The 17,708-nt window shown below is 50.7% G+C and overlaps 1 protein-coding gene across 2 annotated transcripts in view; it reads left to right on the forward strand.

Moving 5' to 3' along the window:
• Nucleotides 1–17,708, forward strand: part of NEURL1B (neuralized E3 ubiquitin protein ligase 1B) — a 146,038-nt gene that overhangs the window by 93,780 nt on the left and 34,550 nt on the right. The window contains exon 1 of one of the 2 annotated variants that reach the window (XM_037398281.1): nt 16,428–16,547. The exons of the other annotated variant lie outside the window; for it this stretch is intronic. Coding sequence (XP_037254178.1) covers nt 16,517–16,547 — 31 coding nt within the window. The 5' untranslated portion in view covers nt 16,428–16,516. Of the gene's footprint in view, nt 1–16,427; nt 16,548–17,708 lie in introns of those variants that run through there. 2 annotated transcript variants of the gene reach the window in all.

The raw sequence follows: 17,708 nt of genomic DNA on the forward strand, positions 1-17,708 counted from the left end.
GGATGTGCTGCCTGTGCGGTGCCCAGGCTGTCAGTGCTGTGCAGATTCTGACTCCAGCAAAGGTCTAAGCAGTCTTCTGCTCAGCCCGTCGTTCAGGTTGGTGCACATTCCTGAGAGTAGTGACTTACCCTTTTACAGCTCTTGCTTCAGCTGCAGTCTACTACTGCATTTTCCCCACTGAGTCTCAAGAACAAACCTTTCCTATCATTAGCTGCCCAGTTAGATCAAAAGATGGTAAAATAAGGGGGTCTGAGTGGGGACAACAGGAAGGTGGACCACACGCATGGTATGAGCCCACTGAGAGCTCACCCCAGCCATGGTGACCTGCAAGGTGGCTGTTGAGGACAGCAGTTGCACCTGAGTGTGTCTGGGTGAATCCACAGAGACATCAGCATCATGGGCCATCGTACACACTCTTCATCAGCTCCCAGGGATGTTGCTGTGTCCTCCAGGGCTAAGCTTGTCTCTGGCAGTCGCTTAGAGTCAGCCTGAGCTGCTTCACTACACGGGAGCGGAGGGCCATGGGGCAGGATGGGGCTGTGCTTAGCCAGGGCTGAGTGTGCCAGGAGGGTCCATGGCACCTGCACTCTCCAGGGATGTGACTCCATGGTTGTGTCTCATTCCCCAGAAAATAAAGTTTTGAGATATCTGCTTTCTTCCTAGTGTGTGGGCAAAATAGGAAGAATTTCTTTGTTCCCTGTGGGGTTTTGAAAAGCATCCTCCATGAAAAAGAGGCCCTTGAGTTTAGATTTACAGCAGCCCAAGCAATTTTACAGCTGTATCTAACATCTGCTCTCAAGGAATCTCTTGGTTCCTTACACCCATATGTAGTCTTTTCTGACACAGAGGTTTGTGGTTTACTCTTCCTGATTTAGGTGATACTCCCTTATAAACCAGAGCATCCTCAGGTCAGACTGAATTCCCATTGACTCCCGCTGGGTAAGAAGCATGTCCTGCTCAGCGTCACGTGTAGTTTTTTGAAAGGAGAGGAGGGCCAGTGTGGTGTCTGGGCTAATCCCTCATTTCCAGAATATCCACATTTAGCTGTTTTTGTCTCTGGAGACCTCTGTAAGTCTGTTCTTCATCTGAGGACACCAACGCACATGAGCTGGGCAAAACTGCAGAGGGAATTAGTGCCAGAGAGGAGCAGGGTTAGGTTGGGTCTGGTTCCCAGAGCTGCGCATGGACCACCCCATCTTCTCTGAGCTTGTGCCTGGCTGCAGTGTGTGTCTGAGGAAGGCTGTGCCCTCCTCTGAGCACCTGGTACGTGATGCCTGGGCTGCACTTGCCCTTCCCGGGCTCTGCGGGCAGCTCACCAGCCTTGCAGTGGGCTGCTGCAGCGTGCAGCCATTCTCTGCAGCAGCTCTGTGATATAAGTAGCCACTTCCCAGCCTGCTGCCATCTCTCCTACTCACAGACAGGGAGGGAGAAGGAGCCAAGAAACATCTTTTTGCCCCGTGTGACAGGACGGCACCCACACAACAGGGCTGCGGCGCTTGACCCGAGTCCCCAGTACTGCCACACTGCGAAGTAACCGATTGCTCCCAAGTGACAAGCTCTGTCTTTTCATTTTAAGCCTATTTGTGAAAGGAGAGCTTTTTTAGTTTTTTTTCCTCTTTTGATGCCAATCTCTATTGTTTGAGGAAACTTTTGCTAGGAAACCAGGACTGGGGAAAAGGAAACTCAAAGACAGAGCGGCCAAACCCTTTGCAGGAATCTGCTCTCTTCTGAAGGTTAAAGCTTGTCATTTTTTGATTTACTGGAAATGATTGGTGTTTCCTTTGTTCTCCTTTGCGGTGGCTGCTCTGATAAGCCCTGAGGGATGCTTTCCTTGGACAGATCTGGAACAATTATAGCAAAAGAAATAAGGAAAGTAAACCCATGTCCTGTTTTTCCTTATTCCATTTCTTGTTAATCAGTGATTTGCCTTGTTTCAGAGGGAGACTCAGGACCCTGCCTCCCTAATGGCTGGGGACTTTAGATGGCTGCAGGCCCAGAAATACCATCCACTACAGACTGCTCTGATCAGAGTGTTGCTGAATGCACTATGTGGTCTGACCTTTCGGTTTATGGTGAGCTGGCTTCTGGGGCTGGCCCAGCTCAGAGATGAGAGTCGTTTTGGAGCCCGATGTGAAGTTTGCCAGCAGCCCAGAGCCCTTCTGTACACAGGGAAACCTGGAGTCCTGTCCAGGACCAGGGCAGGAGAGTGCTGCAGCTCCAGGCTGATCAGGGCTATCTGTGGCCCAGGAATATCTTGGGAGAGGCTGTAGGTCAAAGTCTGCTGATAAAGCCACACTGATTCTAGGAATCAATATCTTCTACTAGGCTGGGTGCACGGTGAATGGAAAGGGACTTGGCCAGCCCTCTCCTGCTGTGATGCAGAACATGTCGTGTGAAGTGGTGCTGCTCTGGGGCACCCGCTCCAATCCTGTTCCTTCCTAACACAGAGTCCTCTTGCACCTTGGGAGAGCTGCTCAGCAGGGTGCCATTCCCCTGGTTGTGCAACAGCAGACTTTGCTTATCTGTGCCAGGGGCTTCCCCACCTGGAGAAGGCTGGAGGCCCCAACCCAGTTCCCACTGGAGCAGCAGGAGACTTTCCCAGTGACTTCAGTGGGCTGTGACCAGCTCCGTGACATCTCTGTGCCCTGGTTTCTCAGTGTAGAAATGCAATACAGCAGCCACCACCTCCTCGGAGTGCTCTGAGGCTGGTTTGTATTTTACGAAGCACGGAGATGCATGGGAAAAGTGTGTCATGAAAACCCCTCCTGAGAAGGCAGAGCCTGAGCACTTGTGACTTGTTTCTTTGAGCTGCAGGGACAAGCCTATATTGCGTGCTGTGGGCAGCTTTGCTTGGAAGCAGGAAGAAGGGGGGACCACTGTCTTGTTATTTGGGTGGAGTTTAGACCATATGAACTTGGGGGGACGGCAGCTGAGTGACCCACTTGTCTGGTCCTCCTCCACCCCTCCCTACAGCTTTGTGGATGAGCTGCTCCGTGCTGTGCTGGCTGCTGCAGCACAAACACAACCCACCAAGTCTGAGGGAACATGAGGAACCAGCAGCTGGTCTAGCTACCACCCTCGTGTGTTCTTCCCCTACCAGCCTTCAAGGCCAAGCTGCAAGGCGATGGCAGTGCCCGCTGAGCTGCTTCAGATGCCCCAGAAACCTTCCTTGGTGTTTGTTTTTTTTTTTTCCTTTCCTTCAGCTGGCACGCAGCTGACAGCTAGATAGTGGGAGCAGCTGGAAAGAGATACCCAGTAGCACTGTTCATAAAAGTCCAGATGAAAGATTAAAACACCTGCTAGCACCAGGAAAAATGTTTGCTGTGGGACATCAGGAATTACACCCTGTGGTGCACATGGCTGCTCACATGCATAATTTCCTCATCATTGCCAGTTAAAAAGGCAGGTGATGGATGGGCCAGTGTAAGCCAAGAGTATAGGGAAGGCAGCAGGCTTAGTCCTTGCCAGGCAGTAAAGACGATGATGTCTAGCAAACCGTTGTCTTTAATACCTAGAGGTATCACAAGTATTGTGTGACATCGCCTACTTTTCACTGCACAGAGATATATAATAGATGCTGCTTCCTCTTTTCTTTAAATAAAACCCTTCAGTAACAAAGTGCACTGCTTGAATGGGTCCTTCCATTCAGAATAGATGTGGTTTTAAAATACAGAGTGAGTTTGTGGCCATAGGAAAATCAATGACAGATTTTCTGTTGGTTTAATCTGAAAACTCAGTGTAGTTCTTACCCTGAGCAAACCCAGTCCAGGCCAAAGGATCCCACCAGTGACATGAGCCAGAATAGGTGTGTGATGAAGAAAGCTGTCTGCCACAACCAAGGGACTTGGAGCCACATACCTGCTGGCCAGTGTGAAGCTGGTCCAAGAGTAAAAGAGCTGAACTAGCTGGAAGATGAAGGGATTGAATGGTTCTCCCGTGCCACGCCCATTAGCACAACTTTCATTCAAGAAGCTGCTGAAGTCTATAGTTGCAGAGCTTCGACCACGGCTTCTGAGAGAGACCTATGAGTTGGCTGAGATGGTCCAGACAGCCATGCGCAGCCCCGTGCCAGCGCACAGTTCAGTTCACTTGCATGCACATCCCCATCCCTTAGCACATCCAGGGGTAGCAGCGGCAGCTCTTCTGGATCCATCCCGACTCGTGCACACAGCTGAGGTGTCCCAGCATCACCTCACACCTCAGCCCAGGAAGCCGCGCCGAGTCCTCCCTGGCCAATGTGACAAGCTTCCTCAGGGAGCCGCAGCTCACCTCACTGCTCTGGATGTGCTACCTGAGCCCCGGAATGGGAAAAACTATTAAAAAACTTACAGAAATATTTTTTAGATGTTGCTGCTTGAGGAGACCTCATTTTTCTCCTGTCTGTGTGAGTTGCTTTGGAAAGAGCTGTTTTCCAGACGTTGCCAAGCCCTTCTCCTGGGAAAGTCAGCTGCCAGGACTGTACATCAGCTTTGGCACGCACTGGGGCTGGCCCGTTGGGAAAAGCCAAGCCCCTACGTTACCTCTCACCCTCGTGCTGGCTTTGGTGTGCGCTTCACAAGGCGAGGATGCGCTGTGACATGCCAGCGTTGTCCTTGTTTGTGAGCATGCAAAGCCTGGGATGGGGCTCAGCCTTTTCAAAGGGAAGGGCTGAATGTCAAGCCAAAAGGCTGGTCCTCTGGCACCGCAAAAGAAAGGCTTTAATGTCCTTTTAAGTTTCGTAATATCCTCGTCATCTGAAATTTCTTTGAGCCCAAACCCAATCTGGGGGCGTAATGAATTCAGCGTTCTCCCTCTATTAGACAGCTCCGATTTCTGCAGTTTTGTAAACATCCCCAAATCCACGTGGTGCCGTAGTAGTTGTCTTTCAGCTGCCTCTCTCAAAGTGCCTCAAAGGAAGAGAGAAATCCTGTATCCTGCTCCACGTCATAGAGGAAAAGGCATCAAGATTCAGACCTCGGTCTTGTATATGGGAGAAAAACTGACCAGATGCAGGTGTAGGGTCTTAACTGGTGCAAGCTCATGGTCTTCAGTGCCCGCTGGGACATAGCCCTCTGAGTGGAGTGCAGCCTTAACAGACAGCCCTCCTGATGGTATCCACAGGGAACTCGAACCGGCAGGCAGGTTCCTCTCTGCACGCTTGCACACAGACACGGATGCATGCACTGCCATCAGAAACTGGCTCTGGGGAACTTCCCTGCCCTCGCAGTTAGTCTCAGGCTTGGGATTCATTACAAGAAATTGTTAAAAATTAAAATGGAGGTAAATAGACATAAGTCAAGTCACTGATAAAACAGTTGCTAGGCTTATTGTACAGCTACCCCAGCATTATTGCTGATCTTCAGGAGGGCTGGCACTGCTCTGGACTGATGTTTGTGCTATGAGCTGAGCTGGGATGATGCACTCGCTGCCCGTGTTGTCAGGTGCCCTGTGCCAGGAGCTGCGTGACCCACGTGGAAGCACAGCAGAAAGCCGGGTGATGCGGAGGTGTGGGCTGGTTAAAAGGATGGATTTCTGCAACTGGCTGGTGGAAAGGGGCTTCCCTGTGAATGGAGAGGAAAGAGTTTGCCTAGCATATGCAACACAGAGGTGAGATTTGGTAACTGAAGCTATTTATTGGAGTCTCTTTAAAACCATGTTTCATGGCTATGAGGCTGTTATCTTCAGTCTAAGTTGTTAAGTCTTATGGGGTTGTTTTGGATTTTTAAATATAAATATTCTCTCTCTTTATTTAATAGCTGAAATAGCAGGTTCAGGCCAGTATCTCCTGGGAAGTCTATAAAATTGGCAGCTAAAAATAATCAGCAGACTTTAGTAGTTACTGATGCTTTGTAGAACATGGACATGCATTTAATTTGGAGACAATTCTACAGAAGTAGCACATCTTGGCAATTGTTTTTTCCACTTTTTATTTCTCTAATAAGAATGCAAGGAAACAGGAACGTCATTCATTAGGACTCTTTCTGTTTTGTTCCTTTTGTCTGTTCCGTAGACGACCTCCTAACCCTCTCCCAGCAGCAAAGGGAGATTTCCACCTGTCTGTGTTCCTGCAAACTGAGTGTGCAAATGCCTGGTGTGATGAGTCAGCCAGGTCTTCACACCAGTTACTCTGCAGTGGTTTAAGATCACTGGTTACAGTGGAATCACCCTTGGTTTTTATGGTGTCTCCACCCAAGCTCCAATGCCTTTTCCCCATAATGGGGATGCAGAGGAGAGGCTTGGCCAGACAGTTGCTGGGGCCATCACTGCCATGGGTGGCATCAGAGGACAGGGAAGGATTCAAACTTGCCTTGATGCTCATTTGTCCTTTCTGCCAGCTCTGCAAGGACAGTAATGCTGAATGATGCCCTTAGACTCAAATGTGTGTAGAAACTTTGATCCTGCTGTCATCCATCTTCTGTCCACAGGAGCTACATCTGGTTTTGAAGTCTGTATGAGAGGCAAATCAGATGTTTCTCAGAAGGGTTATTATTGTTACTATGGTTATAAGCAAGTGCGCAATAGCCCCAGCCATGTACCAGGAATCCCTGTTGTGTTTGGTGCTAGACTGTAGAGAATGAGAGAGGCCATGCCCCCGAGAGCTACCTGCCCTTTAGGTTGCTGTCAAGGTATAATTTGCTTTCCATTACATGCAAGCACTGGATGAATTTCTACAAAATTCTGCACTGAGCCTTTCTGACAGAACGTCTAACCTGAAGCCTTTTTCAGATTTTTTTTTTTTTAATTAAAACAGCTCCTATGATCTTTTTCATGGCAGGGGAAGCGGCAACTCTCTAGGCTACCTGCTATAGCAGGAAAACCAAGCACCATATGCAATGTAACTGTTGCTCTCTCTCTCTCTATCTCAAAAATGCCGAACTATGAGAGAGAATTCGTCCCACCAAACGCCCACTAAGCACATTTTTTAAATCTGGTTTCTCAGCCTTTCAGGAAAGGAGAAGCAAAATCTAGCTATGTTCTTCTTGCCTGCTGGAACTGGGCCCCATTTCATGAAATCAAATGGCTAAGGAGGAAAAAAAAATATATCCAAGGCAAAGATGCTATTCTCAACAAAGAGAACAGTATATGCAACAGCTTCTGCAGCATTCCAGCAACATGATGTCTTTCCCTGCAGACTCTCAGTTAGGGATTGATTGTCTAAGCAGAGAATTGCGCGATTCAGAAAGGCTTAAGGCACACTTCATGAACTGTTTGCTAAGAGGATGAATAGATGGGCATGTGTGTATATAAATCTATAAATCATGTCTTGTTCTGCCCCAAAGAAGACAGCTGAGATTGGATTCTTTGTCATTTGATTTCACGTTCTCGGGGCTAGGGATAAAGGCAGCAGTGTTTTGCACATGGAGTCAGGATTTGATGCCACAGCTCTAGAAGGACAATCTGTGGAAAACAGGAGATAATGTTTGTTGTGAGGGCTAGAGCTAGAACTCACAAAGGGAATAACAACATTCACGCTGCTCCGATGTGTTCACAGTTAAAGGAAAGTGCAGTGCGTTTCTCTTATTTGGGTTCTCCTCTAGCCTAATGGGCTTTTTTACATAAGCAATGCATGGGTTCTGGTTTAAAACCACAGGGTGTTTGGTGGCAACGCTGCTGTAAGCTTCTGCTGTCCATCCCAGTCTTTGCTCCACTGTGCCCATTGCTGCCTCTTCCTGCCGTTCTGCTCAGAAGGTGCTCTGCTGTGTTTGTGCTGATTTGGCTGGACTTTTTGACAGGCTTTGCCCCACTTTGGCACTGGTGGGTTTTGGAGGAGGGGTGTTGATGGTGGGAGTCGGCACCAACCTTAGAGCTGAGACAGGTGCTGCAGAAGGGCCCTGCAAGAACCTATTCTGTGACAGGGGTCTTCTGGGAGATGCTCTGAGCAGGGAGGGGATGGTTCAGTAGCCAACTGCCCTGAGAAGCTACCATGTTTGTTCCCCAGAGAGTCCTTCCACTGCCCAGTCCGGTGGCCTTCATGCAGCACTGGGGTACCAGCAGAAACGATGCTCTGCACGGCCGCCTCCCTGAGGCAAGCTAAAGGAGGAGCCCACAGGAAAGGCAAACCTGAATCCCCCAGCCAAAGACATGTTTTCTGCTGGCTGAGGCTGTGCCTGGGGACTATCTCTTCTAGGAAAGCCACCAGAGAAGAACTGTTAGATCACATGGCAGTCCCTACAGTGCCTGTGTGGGCTGATGGGATCCCAGGCCAAGAGCAGCACAGTGGCTGTGGGACATCCTGAGCCTGCACTCGCGCTGGTTTGGGTTCTCTCCATAAATCCCCACGGGTGGTTCTGCGATCCCAGGCAAATGCCATGGTGAGTCCATCTCCCTGGCAGCTCTGGGTGAAGCAGGCATGGGCGGTGGGCTGCGGGCTCCTTCGCTGAGCGCAGCGTGCAAGCAGTGGGGGTGAGCATGCAGGCGGCACTGCGCGGAGCTGCGGCGAGGCAGGCGCTGATCTCACTGTAACCAGGAGCACCACGGCTGAGCCCCTGGAGAGGCTCACCCGATGTGAGAGCTTTGACTCATCTCCCGTCTCGCTTGTGCTGGGTGCGCTGAATGAAATGCAGGAGGTGTGCAGAACAAAAGCCTTTGCTTGTTTCCATGTGGATGCTCTATCTGCCTCGCTGGCCCCTGAGAGCGTTTTTCCTCCTAGCTGATGTGCTGGTGGGTGGCCGCATGCAGTCCCTGTGTGGCCGGCATGGCATGGCCAGCCGAGCAGAGGTGCAGGGTTTTGGTGGGCAGTGCTCTGCCCCTGGCCCATGCAGAGCTCCCCCACAGCCCCTCAGGCCACAGCTTTGTGCCTGGACAGCTGGCACGGCAGCACAGGCATCCCTGGAGCACAGAGCTTCCTGCTTATAAATTAACTACGAGCCATCAAGGGTCAACTCCCTTTTGCTACACTATGTGTGAAAAGATTGGGAAGGTCAAGCAGAAAGTGAGAGATGTTTTTTTCCTTGACAGTTTTCTGCACTATCCAATGTCCCCTGCCTGCTTTTCCTATTTAATTTCAGGAGAATAACTCCCAAGTAGAGACTTAGCAAGTTGGTCCCATGTTTAGAAGGTGTTGGAGGTAGTATACACGGGTTTACATTTGTTTGGTTGTTTGGTTTTTTTTTCCCATGCGCTCCTAAAATGTAAAATATTATCATCTACAGCATTTAAAAGTGGTCTTTCAGTCACTGCCCTGTCTGGGGAAATGAGTAACAGGCGAGAGAGCTCGAAGCGTGGACAGACATCCTATGTTTGTCTTCTCGCTTGTCATCCCTTCCCCAAAGAGCTCCCAGAGGCCAACCATTGCTGTCTGCCTGCTTTGTCTGTCACAGCATCCTCTCCTCCTTGATTAGGAAGAAGTTGGGTGTCAGTCAGCCCCAGGAAAGGCCAGTTATCTGTGTCCCGATTCTGACAGATTTGCCTTGGCAGCAGCATGCTGCTCTTTAAAAAGCTCAGAAGAAACCCTCCTGCCAGTGAACGTAGATTGTGCTTTTTTCATTTCTTCTGGATGGTTTTCTTTTTCTCTCTGGGGAGGATTTCTCCGTCTCCCAAAATTCTTCATGTGGTATTTGTGGCTCACAAAATGCATCCTCCCTGCCTGTAGAAACACTCCCTGCTAATACCAGACCAGGGGCTGCGTGAATGGCACAGACAAAGCCAGGCATCATGGACTCAGAAGGCAGCTAGCCAAAGGGAACGGGGTAGCTTTGCAAATGGGTACCCGGTCTCCTCCCTGCCCAGCGACCCTTTGCTAAATAGGGGCCAGTTTATATTTACCAAAAACAGAGGGAACGGAAAGCTTAGGGGGGTCAGGAGTAACAGTTGCAGATGTTAGGCTCTGGGTTTGTTTGTTTGGATCTCCCGAGCACGCTCTGATCCCAAACTTTTCCGCTCTGACGAGTGGGACTGGGTAAACGGAATCTGGTACTTTTAGTCCAGCCTGAAGTGGACAAGTGTCCACAGCTCCTGACTCACACACGCTTCCATTTCCTCCGGGGTGGCTGCTCATCATCCTCATGGATCATTACCTGACTGCCAAACGCAGCCTCTGCCCTGGAGGCGGCAGGTCCTCCTCCAGCTGCCCCTGCCTGGGCTTCCCTGTCAGTAGATGATAGCTGGTCTCACTTCCAGGGCTGCTGAGCCAATATTGCTTGTCAAGACTACATCACCATGCAGTGTCTGGGGGATGGGAGAGGAGTTTCCCCAAGGGTTTTTATTTATCTTCTGCATATCAATGTTTATTAGAAATTATGCTCATTTTCTGAAGAGTCCCAGTCTGCAAAGCTCTAGGTTTCCTGTAAGCACTTCCTATTCCTCATGTTTCTGAAAATCGTTCGTTATCTCCAATTAGCTTGTGGCTGGTGTACAGCACCCAGAGACTGTGTCCTAGTGGTTCTGATAGTACTTCCCAAGATCAGCCTGTTGCATCTGAAACAAAGTCTTTCAGCTTTTCTTCCCCTACTAAAATAATAATGTGCGCTTATGTAACGTTCTTCAGATCTCCTGCAAACATTGGCTAGCCCTGCTGTAAGACACAGGCGTTTCTGCTTTGCAGATGAAGAAAGTAAGGCAGAAGGAGGGTAACCAATTTGTGAAGGTCACACAGCAAGGCAGGAGCAGAGCTAGGACTGTAATTCAGATAACCTGCTCTTCCCTCCTGCTCCAGTCACTGCTGTACAGCACTAACAGTCCAAATGAAGAGATTATAATGCATAATCCATACTGGTGTGCCAAGAATTCTCTAAATCATATTACACTGTCACATAAAATGATGACTCATTTGATAACACAGCCCACAGCCAGTTCCTTTATGTTAAAATTACGTGGACAAGACTGGATTTAAAAAGAAAAAGGAGAGCTTGTTATGTGTCTGTTGAATGCTGAGTTATAGATGCTTTCATGGATTTTATTTTGGCTGATGCTGAAGGAGCGTTTGTGAGCCTGTTTGTTGACAGTGGTGCTTGGGACCAGAGATGCTGACATTCCACTAACAATAATAGGAACTGCCTCTGTTTGTTTCTAAATTGGAAATTCTTCCTTACATGGGCCCAACCCACCCTCTGCCCCCGCTGAAGGAAAGGGCAGTTGTCTGGGACTAGCAGAGGGAGCACCTCCCAGCGGTGCTGGTGCCCCTAGGGCTGCAGGGTTGGACCTGTGTTCTGTCATTGCCACAATCCCCTCTTCTCCCCATGCCCCATGGAATGGGTGGGGAACAACCCAAGGTGGTGCTTTTGGGTTCTCTGGAGAGAAAGTGCAGTTTATCTAAAGCAATTAACAATGTGGCAGAGCAATCGCCCAACTACACTCTTCCCAGAAGTTGCCTTCACTGGGTCTCCCCATTGCTGCTTCCTCTCTGCTGGCTCCGTTCTCCTTGCCCCTCCCTGCAGCCACCTTGTCCTCACTGAAACCCCGGCTGCTGCCCTTCGGACTGCCTCTGCTGCCATTTGGGGACTGTGTGGCTGCACTTACCAAAGCCATTTGGGATGTGGCTTGTGCAAGTGACATTGAACCATGTTTTGCTGCATTGTGGTTTCACCATTTCCTTTTCCTCATTCTGCCTGGTCTGTAATTCCCATGGCTGAGGAATCCATCGCGGAGCCCTTTTTGCCAGGAATGCCCACGTGTTCTCCAGCTGAGAGTTGCTCTGGTATCTCGTCAGAGACTACTTTTCCATATGCTGCATGGCTGGCGCATATCATAGCCACTTGCTGCACTTCGAATATAGAAGTGTGGTCAGGGCAGATGGTCACTGCTTCTTCTGAAGCCACGAAAGGCTTGTTTGACGACGGGACCGGTCCATCTCTGCGGGTTGCATTTCCCTGTCTGCATCAGATCCCATGGGTCACCTCTAGCCCGGCACCATTCTGCCCTATCTCCCAGAAAATGAGGTTTAATCTACCTTGCTTTGGGTAAATAAGCCTCACAGCAGCCAAATGTCCAGCAGGCAGTAAGGACTTGGATCAGGAAACAGCTTCAATTGCTGCGTAGTCAAGGCCAGTTCAAGAAGCTCTTTGGAAGATTTTCCTACTGTTGTGCTGGAAACTCCTGCTTCCCTTGATTTCTTAGAGGAAAAAAAATTGTAAAACCCAGTTTCTGTGCGTGACCTGTGGAGACCCTGCGCATCCTGTACTAGTGCTGAGAGCAGGGGAGGAAAGTAATTGCTTTCAGCAGTTGGAAGACGTGGGTGGCAGGATGGCTTTGCGCGGTGCTGGAGGACGCTTTGTACACGTATCCCTCCTAAACAAATACCTCTTAAATGTGTATTATGGGAATTCAGGGAACAGTTGTTTTTTTTTCCCCCTCCAAGTGGGAGTAAGGGTTATTAATACTCTCCTTCCATAGGTGAGTTGCAGAAGCTGGGAAGTTGTGAGACAAGTAACATGTGCTTTTATCAGTCAAATCTGCTCTCTCCTGGACAATCACTTCAGCCGGTAGGATGAGGGCAGGAAAGACAAGGTGCTGGCAGGAACGTGACTTCTGTAGGGGGGGAAGCACATAACGCCATTCAGGACAGCTACTGAAACGAGCTTTTTGCTGTGCGTGTGTCAGTAGGAAGGAATTATTTCCATGATACTGCTTGGTGCATCCACGCTGGCTATGTACTTGCTGAAGAAGATGTATCGCATGTCACTGGTGTGCATGTCGGAGTAACTGCACTCTTGTAGACATGGTGGTATTTGCATGCTGGAAGAGCATTGTAGGCTTGTGCAGTCAACTCACGTATTTTTCCAGGGTATCTTTTGTTTGCAGTCTCTGAGAATTCCCAGGGAGCTCCTGCCAAGTAGGGGAGGGAAAGGGAGGTTTCAAGGTGAGATGTGATGGAAATGGAAGTGGTTTGGACAGTCTCAGAGCTCCAGACAGATGGGGCTGAAAGAGAAATGGGTGCTTCAAATGTCTACTCAGATTCAGAGTCACCGAGAAGAGGAAAAAAGAACTGACAGTGCAGGGGTGTGAAACCGGAGTGAGAGGTGACAGCCCCCAGGCTGTGGAGCGGGGTTATACACAGCTCTGGAGGGAAACGTCTGCAAGCAGCAATCTGGTCTTCAGTAAAAGACAGAGATTTAGGGAGGTCCCCAGGTTTTCAGTGGAGCTCAGCTGTGAACAAGACAGAACGGGCCAGTTTGAGAGTGGAGGCATAGAACTGGTGCCTGCTGGGAGGCAGCCAGCAGCGGGGCAACTGCAGCCTTGCTCTGCGGGCCAGAGAAGCTGCGCCCCACTGCAGCTACAACCGGGCATCCGAGGTTGCTCTGCCCAAGCTCAGGAGGGCTTGCTGCCCTGAAGGGGAAAGACAGACAGATTTCCCAGCGTTTTATCTCACTGCTGCTGAAAGAGATGAGTCTGTCATTATTTACTGCCATCTGTTACATAGACAAGAATGGCAGCTGCTAGCGGTGATACCTTCTATCTCGTAAGGTCTTTCACCCCCCAAAACTTGAGCCCCTGAGAGACTTACAAAGACAATGCAACCAGTCTGATGCCGTAAGGAGAGTTACACCTCATGCTAGTATCAATCAGTGGAAATTTAGCTTTGTAAGCTATTTGCATCTCCAGAAACACTTCATTTATACGAGTGTGCTCACGTGACTGCTCGCAGTCAGTACAGCCCATACCCTCTCGTGAGAGGTCTGGCCTGTGTACGTGGCTATAGGAGGGTTTGCATCATACCCCTGTCTGTGACAAACCTCAGGTAGAATACATCCCATTTTTCACTCAGAAAGAAGTTTTTCTTTCTTTTCTTTTTTTGCCCTATATTTTAAAGGCCTGGGTACACATCCATGCCCAGGAAGATTTAGAGGTGATTAAAGTGAGCTGGGAAGCAGATGTCTGGTATCAGTGTAATACAAAACACCTTCCAGAGACTTTCTCCTTTGCGTGGTATTATCCTGATCTTACTGTGCTGATCCCACTAAGGTGAATTTTTTACAGGGGGCAATAGAAAACGGAGAGGGAGAAGCAGCAATACAGTGTGTGTGGCTAAAAGTGTCCAGCCCTGGAGGTATTAAAAAAATGCGTAGATGGTGGTGCTTAGCAACATCGTTTACTGGTAGACTTGGCAGTCCTGTGTTAACAGTTGGACTTGATGATCTCAAAGGTCTTTTCCAACTTAAATGATTCTACCATTCTAAGCTGGATCCAACACGGTAAGTGTTTTGTGGCTCCTCTGCTGCCCAGCTTTGCTCCCAAGTCCGCCAATGGCCAATGGGGTGAACTTGTACGTGTCTCCTGGGTTCCTTGTGCCCTGGTTTCATCACTTACAAAGTAAGGATAATGTTACTCACCTTGTCTGCAAAATGGTTTAAGATCTAGTAATAAAAAATACTAGGAAGGAGCTTAGGTGAAAATGCAGATACCAAAGCAAATAACACGCACATGCAGGTCACCCCGTCCCTTGATCAAAATGGGGGTGAGAGAGGGAAGGGGATTTCTTTAGAGAGGCAGCCATCTGTCAGGCTTGCAGAAGAAATTACTGAAGTGTGTTATCGATAGTTATCAAAACTTGCTGGAGCAGAAAGAATTTTAAAATGCTAATGAGCTTTCATTTGTGCTTCCTTGGTTGGGACAGTTGGCTTCCTTGCTGCATTTCTCCAGGCTGAGCAGTGACTTTGCATTGCCTTTCAGTCCCCACACAGTGTCGGTTTCTGGTTTGCTTGTACTTTCTCAGTGTGGTTTCTGGGGAGGGTGAAGTCATCCTCACCGAACTATTTCTCATGCTTATTGTTTCGCATTATGTGAAGCGGGTTATTTTAACAAACTCTACATTTTTACAATGCCAAAAGTAGAAGTGTTGATTGCGTTCCTGGAGGCTGCCTCCGTGTCCTAAGGATGTGCACTTCCATTTTATTGTCTTCTATTTTTACCTTGGTTTTGGGGAGGAGGAAGGGCTGGAACACCCTTGGGACAGGCAGCGACCATCTCTGGGTTGGTGCGGTCGGGGTGTGGGAGGATGGCCACGGCGCGTCCCCCGGGGAGGTGGCACACAGCCCACACATGGCACACACGTGGGCTGCCCCGGTACCCCCCAGGCAGCCGCAGAGACCCAGCTGCTGAGAGCCCCTCTACTGCCTCTGGCTTTTTAAGGCTCATTTAAGCCCTAAAATAACAACTACCACTCCCTGCTGAGGGAAACCAGCTGGGAATTAGCCCAAGCCTCCCGTTCCCCCGCTGTCTCGTGAAACAAGGACTTTCCCCTCTGTGTTGTGTCCGTGAGATGACATTGCTCCCCTCCCCTGCTCCCTGTGTGCTGCAGCCGGCTCCTGCCCTCTGCCAGCTCCTGCCTGGTGTACACGCAGCTCAGGGCACCAGAGACATATAGCTAACCTAAGGAGACAGCAGATGGGTGCAAGCGCTTTGAAGAACAGCTGCTAGTGTCTCGTTCAATAATCCCATTTTTAACATCCATATGATAGCAAAAAAATACTGGAAATTGGCTTTTTCTGTCTCTTCTCATCTCCCGAGCCACACCTGACCTGTTCAACGTGATCTGGAGATTAAAGGCTTGTTATTTTCGCTTCCCTACAATAGATCAGCACCTGAGCTCTGCAAGGCCATTGAGCTGTCGGTCCTTGGCTCTCCCCCTCTTTCCACTTTTTTTTGTGTCCCAGGACATGTGATAGTCCCCAGACCTAACTTCTGCTAAGGGACACGGTGGATTTTCCCGAACACTCTGCACCGCAGGTTGGTGGCAGCGCATTTTGTAGGTCCGATGCTCCCATTTCTCCACCCTTCAAGCTGGGAAGACTGGCTGGGGGAAGAAAGGCTCGGCAGCATCACCCCGCAGCAGCACGGACGTGACCGGGAAGAGGGAAGGAGGAAGCCCGTGCCCTTCCCTGGTGGGGCTAGAAACGGGCTTGGATGCGTGGGATCGGGGGAGAGAGAAATTGTGAGGCAAATCTGGTCGGTGGCACGCTTCCAGCTGTCGGCCGGGGTGTCCCTTGTCACCCCGCTGTCGCTGTGCTTCACGGGCCGCTAACGCCACACCGCCGTGCCCGGGGGGCAGCGCTGCGGCTGGGCGGGGGTGTCCCCGCCGGGGCCGCCGGCAGCGAGGGGCGCGCAGGGACAGGGGCTGGCGGCGGCCCCCGGCGACCCCCGAGCGGCCCGGTCCCTTTGGGAAGGTTTTGCCGATGGGAAGGTCTATCCCGAGGGTGCAGCTGGAGTTGCCAGCGGGGCCCTCCCGCTCTCCCGACCCTTTGATTTTTTCCCCTACGGGACACCGACGCCGGTTTTGGCGGAGAGAGGCACAAGGCGGCTTCGCCGGGCCCGTGCGCCCCCGCCGCCCGGTGGCAGCGGCCGGCCCTGCCGTGGCTGCGCGCCCCCGCTGTTGCCCCCGCGGGGCGGAGCGCGGTCCGCTGCCGGGCCGAGCCGCTGCCGCTGCCGCAGCCGGGGCGGGGCGGGCGGGGCGGGGGCGGGGCGGGCTCACGCGGCTCCGCCGGGGGCGGGGCGGGGCGGGGCGGGGGCGGTGCGGCCGGGCGCGGCGGCGGGAGGCGGGCGCTGTCCATGGCCCTGCCGAGCGCGGGCCGCCCCGGGGTCCGCCGCGCCGCGGAGCGGAGCGATGGGCAACACGGTGCACAAGACCCTGGCAGGTAGCGGCGGCGGCAGCGCGGGGCCCGGGGGGCCGGGGGTGCGGGGGGCGAGCGGGGCGCGGCGGCGGGAGCCAGCCGGGGCGGGCGGGCAGGCTGTGCCGCCCCGGGTCCCAGCCCCGCGCCCCTGGGGCGACCCGGGATAAGCCGAATATTAAAAAAAACCACCACGTTATGATTATCATTTGTATTATCTTTAATGGTGCCCGCCGCGGCGGTGATGCTCGAGCGGCGGGGTGCCGCTGCGCCCATGTGTGCGCGGCCGGAGCGGGTGAAGGAGAGCGGTGCTGGCAGCTGGAGCAGTGACACCAGCCCTCCAGCCCTGGCCGGGGGCTGGCTTTCTCATTTCCCCTTCTTCTGCTGCTTCTGCTTTCTTTTTTTTTTTTCCTAAAAAAAAAAAAAAAAAAAAAAAGAAAAAGCATAACTTTAGTGTAGAGAGACGTCGATTGCTCGCAGTCACCAGGAGAAAACTATTTGAAAGCAGGTCTGAGATGTGTGGTAGACTAAACTGCCTTCTTAGCAAATTCTGCTTTTACACAAGAGACGTGCGGATTCTTTTGCTTTACAAGTTCATAATTGTGGGGCTTTTTCCTCCTCAGAGAATCGGTGCATAATAACAGCAGTTGGTCTCTATAGAATCAACAGTATTGAATTACTGAGCCCTTGCCAGTCTGTATCTTCAGCTAGTTTGCTTTTCTTTTCTTCTCCGCTTTTGCAGAGCTCCTGCATTGCATCCTTTGTACTTCGGGCTCCCATAAATAAAAAGGGTATTATTAAACTTATTTAAAGAAGCAGGAGGACCTATTGAATGCACACACATGCCTCCCTGTAGTCAGCCAGGGAGCTGAATATAGAAATAAAGAGAGGAATAGATTTGCATTTGGATGTGCCATATATTGTCTTTGCAAAGAGAGTGCTTGGGACCTTCAAGGCACAAAAGAAAGCTGCTAGGCTTGTGGTTTAGCTATGAACCTGTGATTAGATTTCTAGTTGCATCTCCTCTTGTTCTCTGTTACATTTAAATGGGAAATTAGCTCCTTTCACAATTAAGAAGTTTTCATTTTTTTAAATACCTCACCAACTGGCAAATAAAGGCATTGTAAGGAGTGCGTGACCTTGGAGAAAATTCATTTTGTGGGTCGGGTTTTCAGCTAGAGGCAAAAT

Source organism: Falco rusticolus, chromosome 8 (assembly GCF_015220075.1).
Source record: "Falco rusticolus isolate bFalRus1 chromosome 8, bFalRus1.pri, whole genome shotgun sequence".
NCBI lineage: Eukaryota > Metazoa > Chordata > Aves > Falconiformes > Falconidae > Falco > Falco rusticolus.